Source organism: Geospiza fortis, unplaced genomic scaffold (assembly GCF_000277835.1).
Source record: "Geospiza fortis unplaced genomic scaffold, GeoFor_1.0 scaffold333, whole genome shotgun sequence".
Lineage (NCBI taxonomy): Eukaryota > Metazoa > Chordata > Aves > Passeriformes > Thraupidae > Geospiza > Geospiza fortis.
The window spans coordinates 2117343-2126096 of NW_005054347.1; the positions used below are offsets into that span (position 1 = coordinate 2117343).

Genomic DNA, 8754 nt, shown 5'->3' on the forward strand with positions numbered 1-8754 from the left:
CAGTCTCTAATGAGGAAGCTTTGAGGGAATACTGGACAACTATAAGAAACAGCATATTTGCTTGTCTTTAATGAGAGAAAATGGCCCCAGAGAGTATTTCTGTGCCAGGGCCCCATAGAAGATATTCCCACCTTGCCTTAGCTTTGCCTTGTCCCAGAGTTGTGTGGGTGGAGCACCAGGAGCCCTAGCCTGCAGTGCCCAGAGCTGACACACATCCCTGTCCCTGCTGCATCCTCACCCATGGGGGATCAGCATGCCCTCTTCAGCACCACCCATGTGCCCAGAATGATGCTGTGGTCCAGCCTCTCTGAGGAGGCATTTTCTCCCAAAGGTATCTGTGTGTAATAGTCACAGTGGCCACTCTGTAATGGGAATGAATTGAAGCTGAGCAGCGGTGGGTAGCTTGGGATCTGCAGGATGGTTTAGGAGTTTCCCTGACTGGGCTAATGCGGCAGAGATAAAGTTTAATTATGTTCTGTGCCCATTCCCCAAAAAAGATGGCCCAGTTTGCTTGAGGACTGGTACACAGCAGCACATTGCACGTCCTGCTGTGCTCCTGATAGGAGGTTTATTTTTTGGCTGTGTATTCTCCATTCTTTCTGTCAATGCTCTCAGTCCTTCAGCTCTTTTGTCTTGGTCCAGGCAGCTGGAAGGCTTCTGAGATGTTGAGATGCCTCAGAGTAGGGTGAGACTCACAAGCTGGTTCTCTCCAATGAACAGCTCCAGTGTTTGCTGCAGCCTCAGGCTGCAGATGGAGCTCACAGGCTGGGCCACACAAAGAACACACGCAGGTTTCACTCGTGATTGATGCACTGTGTTTTCTCTAAGTGCCTCTCATTAGTGGCAGCCCAGCATGCCCAGCCTCTGATGGAAGTGAAAGTGCCCTGTGCCTGTGAGAGCATTTGGGATCATGCATGGTTCAGGGTCATTACTGTCCAGGGATGCAGCTGCCTTTGTGCAGAACCTGGCAGCCCTTCAGTGTGCTTCCAGGGGCCTCAGAAGGAGGACCAAAGCAGAGGCTGATTGTTGCCATTTGCAGGCTGGTAAATGTGCTAGCATTTGTGTACAGCAGCAGTGCTGCAGCTCCCTCTCTTCCAGGAAACATCAGGTCAGCAGAGGGGTTCAGGCAAAACCCATCTGGGGACTGTAGCCAAAAGACAAAGTCTCTGTGTATTCCTGCATGCTCAGTCTATTGGCCAGATGCCAGGGTCAGCACAGGCTCAGATGAGAGAACTGCTGTGCTGCTCCTGCCCAGCACCCTCCTCCAGCCCTTGGGTATACCCACCCTATTTGTAATCTAGAGCTAGAAGTGGGACCTAGAGATTCGCCAGAAACTCTTCTTGCAGCATTATATTTTCCTTAATATTCACTTGTCCACTTTTTGATTGGATCTGTCCCAGCTTTGCCTGTGAATTCCAGCAAGAGCCTGAGGTGGTGGCATCGCTTTAGGCATAAATATAGCATGAAGAGACAACATTGTATTTTATTGTTCCATTAATACACGCCTTGGGTGCCTTCAACCATTCAAGACATGTATTAATGGCCCAATAAAACACACCCTGAAGAGCCTTTACACTATTATATTACAGCATTCTATATTTAAATATTTCTAATACTTGAAAAAAAAATTTATTATATCCTTCCACTACAGGAAATAGTTCCTAGAGACAGTAAGAGGAAACAGTATCTTGCATCTCTCTGCATTTTCTGTAATAAATACTGTGCAGAATACCACATTTCAAAACTGCCTCACTAATCAAACATCTGACATTGCTTATATATAATCTCTCTTGTTTCACAGATGGGAAATTGGAGGCACAGAGATGATATGACTTACCCAGAGCCCCAGGAGCCTGGGATGCTCCTGGCTGTCTGGGACACAGGCACCCAGACTCCTTCCTAGGGTGATCCATGCCGGTCTCTGCCAGCACTCACCTGCTTGTCTCTGCCCTCTCTGTCCACAGGAAAAGGGCACATTCCCCCTCTTCCAAGGATGAGCACTCCATTGGCCTGAAGGACTCACTCTTGGCCCACTCATCTGACCCAGTTGAGATGAGGCGGCTCAACTACCAGACTCCAGGTAAGGAGCAGCTCATCCCCTTGGATCCTGCTTCCTCTGGTTCCCTTTCTCCATGTCCCCATGCCAGAGGCAGAGTTGCAGTCCTTCCCACCCTCCAGGAGATCACACCTTCTCAGTCACAGTGACACAGAGTGGGCTTTAGACCAAGGACGTCCAAGTATCTCCTCTCTGGGTTGCAAATCCTCCTCCCTGGGCCTGTCACTGCAGGCCCATGAGGCTGGGGAACCTGGATGGGGCTGGTCTGTTGTGTGATGTATGTCAGACCTGGTGTGGAGCTCATTACACTTGTCCTGAGCTGGGAGGAGCCTCCATGCAGTGGAGAGTTTACACACCTGAGCTTCAGTGCTGAGCACAACTGGTGCAGTGTTGGCCACATGGGCTGCATCTGGGGCAGTCAGGAGGTACACAGAGCTCTTACACTGCTGAGGGTGTCCCAGCAGCTTCATTCTGGGATCTTTGGTGTGCTGACTCTCCTGCTCTGCTCAGCCAAGGGTCAAGAGAAGAGCTACCTGCAGACTACAGTGCTCTGCAGCCAGTGCTGTGGCCCACTGAAGGACTCTGCTGATCATGGTGGTCTCAGTGCAGAGGATGATAGTTCAGTAAAAGCCATTCTCTGCATGCTGCTTTCACTGGCCTTGGATGCCTCAGGCTGTAGCTTTGCCAGCTCATGGAGGCAACTGTACTTCACACTGCAGAAAGGTCTTGTGCTGCTGCTTTGTGTCTGCACGTCTCTGGTGGCACCAAAAGCACAGTACCTGTCATTGTAGTGATCAGAGACAGGCTCTGCCCTGACTCGTTCAGAGCCTTTCAGAGAGTCCAAGTCCTAGATGAACTGAGGGAGCACTTGGGCTTTTGTGATGGAGGGAGCAGTTCAGCAGCAAATGAGGCACATACAGTTCTGTTCTAACTTGCAGCTCCTCCTGGTCTCTAACCTACTTTCCTTTTCCTCCTGCTGCTCATTCATCTAAGCGCTTTCATCTAATAGGAGAGTTTTGAAGGAGCCATTTCCTGATGTAAAACTGCTGTGTCTGTCAGGGGGGGCAAGAACAGCCTTTCCTGTTGCCACTCACAGCAGTCTAGCTCGTATCTGGGGTGAGCTACACCAGCACATCTTTTTCTGTGCCAGGGCAGCTGTCAGGGGTCTGTAGTTAGTGCATCTCCCAGGCAGAACCAGTGGCAGATCTCACGTGTGGGCAGCAGCAGAGCTGGCACATTAATTGATCACAGCCCAGCACAGGATGGTGTCACAGCATGGGAGGAAAATGCTGTGGGGAGCAAGGAAGGCACGTGTGCCAGAGGAAGAACATCTCAACAGGCAGATCACCAGGAGCAGCACTAGGGAGGGCGTCACACACAGTCAGCAACAGCGTGCAGCTTCTTGGGGAGGAGCACAGTGTTAAACAGGGCTGCTCCAGGACTGCTGTGCATGGAGACAGGCCTCGGTGACATGTCTCCATGTGGGCACAAAAGCCATCTTTGCTGTCTGCTTGTGGTTTGCATTGTGAAGAATTGTGACAAGTCGGGCTTGCATCTGCTCCCATCTTCAGAGAGGTCAGGGTGTTTGCAGCAAGGGTATCCCTTGCTAGACCTGTAGCAAGGTTCAAGAGCTGCCATCAGAGAGACAGGGAGCCAGGAAACCTCCTTTTCCTGTCTATGAGTGAGGATAAGCCAAAGATGCTGCTCATTTGTTAAGTTTGCAGAGCTCTCTGGAGAGACAAAACCAAGCCAGAGTGCGCAGTTCACTCGAGACAGCAGCAGGACCCTGGGATACTGCCAGACACTGCTCTCCCACCAAGAGACAGCACTCTGTCCTCCTCCCCTTCCCCTGCTGCATCCCTTGTGAGTGTCTGAGGAGTGGAAGGGGGTGTTGTGCAGCTTGAAGTGACTGTTCCACTCCTGACGAGCTTGTCCTCGTTAATGAGGCGCATGAAAGCCACCAAGCCCAGTGGGCCCAAGCTGTTGCCCCTGTCACCCGATGGAGGTCGAGGCGGTGCTGTGAGGATGCATTGACAAGAGGTGCTGGCCACCAGCCCTGATAGTTGGTCTCCCTGCTGGGGCTTGCTGAGCAGGGAAAACTTGTTTAATGCATAATTAATTGGTCTACTGTTATTAAATATTAAGCTTTTCATTTTTGTGGTTTTTACTTCAGACAAGGGTTATTCCCCACTGTTGGCCTCCCTGTACCAGTGTACTGCCATGCCAAGTCACTGAGAGGATACAGGCGTGGGCAGTGTCCCAATACACCATGAAAGGAGACCCAGTTGTGCTGCTGATGAGCTGTGAGCAAGCTGGAGGATCAGGGGCACTGAGCAGAGGTGGCTGGGGCTGAGTGCAGTCCCCCTGGCCGCCAAGTAGCACAGATGCCCCCTGTACCTGCCACCTACTGGCCCTTGCAGGCTTCCCTGGGGCATGGCACTGGGGCCAGTGGTGTGCAGTGAGAAATGTAGCTCTCAGTGTCACATGAAGGCCTTTGGACTCACTCCCTTGCAAGTAGCTCCAGCTCCAGGTGTTTGCCAGTGTCAGGGGGCAGCACTGGCCAGAGCCAGCAGCTGCTGTGTAACAGCCAGTTGCAGAGCAGCCCCAGGGCCGGGCACTCAGTCCTATGCTGGAGGGAAGCTCCCAGTGCTGTGGTATATGGTGCTTTCCTTTTCATCTTCATCTCGTTGTCTTTCCATCTCTGAACCTCTGCAATGATGACTAAAGGCTAATGGGATTTCTGTTCTTGCCCCATTTCTTTTCTTTGCAGGTGCCAGTGTCCCCTGTTGCCCGAATATCTCAAGTTAGTTTTAACTCCTGTTTTTATCTTTCAACGCCTTTTGCTTTTTCTTTCCCTTTCTCTCTCATATCTGTATTTTTTGTTTCAATGTCATGAAGATCACCTTCACTCACAGCAGACTGTAAAATGGCAGTGATTCACTTTCTGACATGATGTGTGGGGCCAGGCTCGGTACCGCTCGCACGGCACTACAGCAGCTCACTGCAGGACAGTGCAGAAGGGAAGGTCCTGAGTGATGGGCTGCCAGGAGGCCTCTGCAGCAGCCCTTTCCCTGCTCTCCAGCCTCCTACTCCCTCAGAGTGGTAGGCCAGGCTCTGCCATGGTGCCAGGCCTCAGCTGGCCCTGCATGGGGACTGATAACCTTGGCCATTCTGGAGGGAGTGACCAGCTAAAAATCCCAAATGGACAAATTGAAGGGGGCTCTTCAGTGGTTGAACACACTCTCTTCCTACCTTGGGCAAACTAATTTCCCTAGGCTGGGTCACCTCGGTCACAGACAGAGCACATGATGGTCTCTGGACTGCCTGAGTTTGGGTACCAGAGTCCCAGGTACAAAGAAGGCACTTACTGCTCTAGCAGCTTGGATGGAGTAGTACCAGCCTGCAGATAAAAGTGCCCCCTTATCTCTTGTCTTCTGAGCTTCAAGTTCATCCTCAAACAACCATAAAAGTGTGGCCACCCTGCTCTGGGATGTACAGGCATCTGTGTATGCACACAGGAACAGGAGAAGTATGTAAGATAAATAGTTCCCCTGGGAGCAGAACCAAGGGCTTGCCATGTGTGTCCCTGTGAGCTCTTCTAACCTCGTGGTGAGCTCACTGTCCTCTTGCAAGAGCAATTGGAAGAGCTTGTGGAAGTCCTGGCAGCGTGTACAAATCTCCATCTTGCCCTGCACTGTCAGTGGCTGTTTTTCTAGGTTCACAATAATGGAATTCCAACCACTTCCTTTTCCCACCTGCTCTTGCAGCTCTTTTGTTGCTGCAACACTTCTCTGGCTGGCAAAACACAAGTTTGGAGAGACCACCTTGTGTTTCTCAGCAGAGATGAGGCTCTGCAGCTGTGCTGTGGTCCATGGCTCTGCTGTACTTCGTACATAACCATGTTGGAAGAAGCACATACTGTGGCTGTGTTCCAGTCTCTTTGTCCTTTCTGTCCCACACTTCTGTCTTGGTCCCACACTGTTCTCATCATTCAGTTGCTCATGAGTGGCAGCTCTGCAAAGGCTGCTCCTGAGCTACAGCCTCAGAGTTCTGGCACGAGTGAGGAACTTGTGCCAAAACCAGCATCATCTCTGTCCCTTTGAGGGCTTGCTCAGCCACCTCGGGGATCCTGATGGGTGAAGTGGCAAACAGGACCATCTGCAGGAGGACCTCAGCACAAGGCAGAATAGGGGTATTTCCTTCTCCACCTTGTCTGTGTGTTCTCAGGCCATCCATGGATAGCTGTGCACTGCCGAGCAATGGCAGGATGAGTGTGTGTTGGATTGGGTCTTGCTGTGTGCAGTGATGTCAGATGTTTTATGCAGAGGTCTGAGGGTAACGCTCCCGTGTTATCACCTTGTGACTTGTGTCACCACCGTGTACAATGTGTGTACCCAGCCTGGAGACTGCTCCATCACCTCTGTGGCCCATCACTGCCATCTGTGGCAGTGTTCAGCCTCCTGAGCAATTGAGAAGCTTCTGGCTGTGCTCCAGCCTGTCTCTCTGGGTGTGAGTCAACAGCTTCAGCCTATTAATAATCATCATTACCCATGTGGGATTTCTGGGAAACCCATAGAGCAGCCGATGGAGTCACGAGCCTTGGGATTTGGATGACGTGTTTCACAATCGCGTTCCTGCCAGTTCAACATCTCAGCATCACAGAAGGAGGTTGTGGTGGTTAAACTCTGAGTCCCTGGGCCCTGGAGGGCTCCTCCCAATCCCACATGCGCACCCCCACAGTACCTGTCCCCTGTGTGGGATCTGCAGGATCCCTGCCCCTGGGCCTTCCTGCTGAGCAGGGCTTTGGCTGTGCCCAGGATGGGCTGTGATGTTGCATCCCTGGTTTAGGCAGAGCAAGACTTCTGCCATGGCTTGAGCTGCCTCCCAGCTGGCAGCAGCCTCCCAGAAGGTGCTGGAGGGCACATTGCTGCCCATGGTGCCTTGAATGAGCCAGCCCAGAGGAGCTGGATTTTGGGGCCTGGAGCAGGCTCTGCCTCTGGAGCATCACTGAAGAGTTCTGCAGCTGTGTGCAGAGCTGCTCCTCAGCTCTCAGAATGCTATGCAATGTCCTACCAGGGATCAGCCATTCTTCTGTGGGGCCCTTCACATCCTTCTCTAGTGCCCCGGGGACTGTGACAGCGTCTGCCTACCCAAAAAGCTGTGCACATGCACTGCAGAGGTTTCACTGCAGGTCTGGCCGAGTTTCTTTGTGGCTAATGCCATTGTTAGGGGTAAGCAAGAGGATCCACCTAAGCCCTTGGCCGTGGGAGCACCAGTGTGTTCAACTTCAGCCCATGCGGGAGCCCGGGAGGCGCAGTGACAGCAGTGACAGCAGTGACAGCGTGTCCTCGGCCTGTTCCTCCAGGGGCTGGCCGAGCCCTGCCCGCCGTGTGGCCTGCTCAGTGTGCCCATGGCTGCACTGTCCGAGCATGCTCACCCACCATGCCCATCCTGCACATCACCTTTGTGTTCTGTCCACGCCCCGGGACTGTGCCGCATGCCCTCAGCTCCCCTCCATCCCGCCCGGCGCTTCCATGGTCACTCGTGTCCGCCTGCACCCACCTCGGGGTTTGCTGTGCACATGCTCTTGCTGAGCCTTCCTCGGCCGTGCAGAGCCATAACTGTTCTCCTCTCCCTCCTCCCTCCTTGTCTCGCTTGCAGGCATGCGTGACCACCCCCCCATCCCCGTGAGCGACCTCGCTGACAACATTGAGCGGCTCAAGGCCAACGATGGGCTGAAGTTCTCCCAGGAGTACGAGGTGAGCCTGAGAGCGGCACGGGCAGCAGGGTGCAGTGGTGCTGGCCAGGGCCCCAGCAGAGAGGGCCTGGTGAGAGCTGAGCTGTGCCTCCCCTGCAGCAATGCTGTGTGGTCAGTCCCCACACCAGCCCTGGGAGCCTGCCAGCTCTCCCTGCCAAGCCCACAGTGGTGGGAACTCACCTTGAGCAGTTGAAGCGTGGCTGGTACAGGGAGAAGGCCTTGCAGGAGAATGCACAGCAGCCTGCCATGCTACCACCATGGTTAAAGTCTTAGGAGTGAATGGGAGCTCATGTCTGCCTACCTGGACTGCCACTGATTACTTTGTTCTGCTCTGTGAGGGCTGCACTCCATCCAGATTGGCTGATGTATTTTGGTCTGCAGTATGTGTGCCTGTTCACTTCCATCTGTGTTCAAAACTTTGCTCTCTGCACCATCCTCTGCTGCCAGCAAACATGCGTTGTGGCTTTCCCCAGCTAATCTCCCACTGGACTGTGCTGGCATTAGCCTGTGCCATTCACCATCAGTGCCCATAGAAACTCTGCTCATGTCCCACTGCCCTGGAGCAGTCCAAGCTCCCCTCCCTGCACAGAGCTTTCAGTCTGTGACCTGCAGTCATGAGCTGCAAACCTGCCTGCAGTTCTGGATCGTGCTCCCACCATTATCCATGTCTCTGGTGCAGCCCCTGGGTAGGTACTGCCTGCATCCACCACGATGCTGCCTTTGCTCACACACACAGGCATGTGCTGAGTGCTTGGGGAACCCCTCCACTGCACCTCTCTCAGCCCAGCTCCCTCCAGCCCTGCCCTGTCCTCCCTGAGAACAACTTGCCAAAGGGAGGGAATGTGGAGGGAAAGCAGCTGACCTACCTGAGGGCTGCCTCACCTTTTTCGCACTCTTCAGGCTGCATGATTAGGTTGCAACTGTTTCAAATTGAGGAAAG

General features: G+C 53.2%; 1 protein-coding gene across 13 annotated transcripts in view; it reads left to right on the forward strand.

Moving 5' to 3' along the window:
- The window catches only part of PTPRF (protein tyrosine phosphatase receptor type F), a 286072-nt gene that overhangs the window by 252044 nt on the left and 25274 nt on the right, over positions 1-8754 (forward strand). For all 13 annotated transcript variants that reach the window (XM_031058681.1, XM_031058684.1, XM_031058686.1 and 10 more), the window contains 2 exons: positions 1965-2080; positions 7718-7815. In XM_031058681.1, the coding sequence (XP_030914541.1) occupies positions 1965-2080; positions 7718-7815 (214 nt within the window). The remainder of the gene's footprint in view (positions 1-1964; positions 2081-7717; positions 7816-8754) is intronic.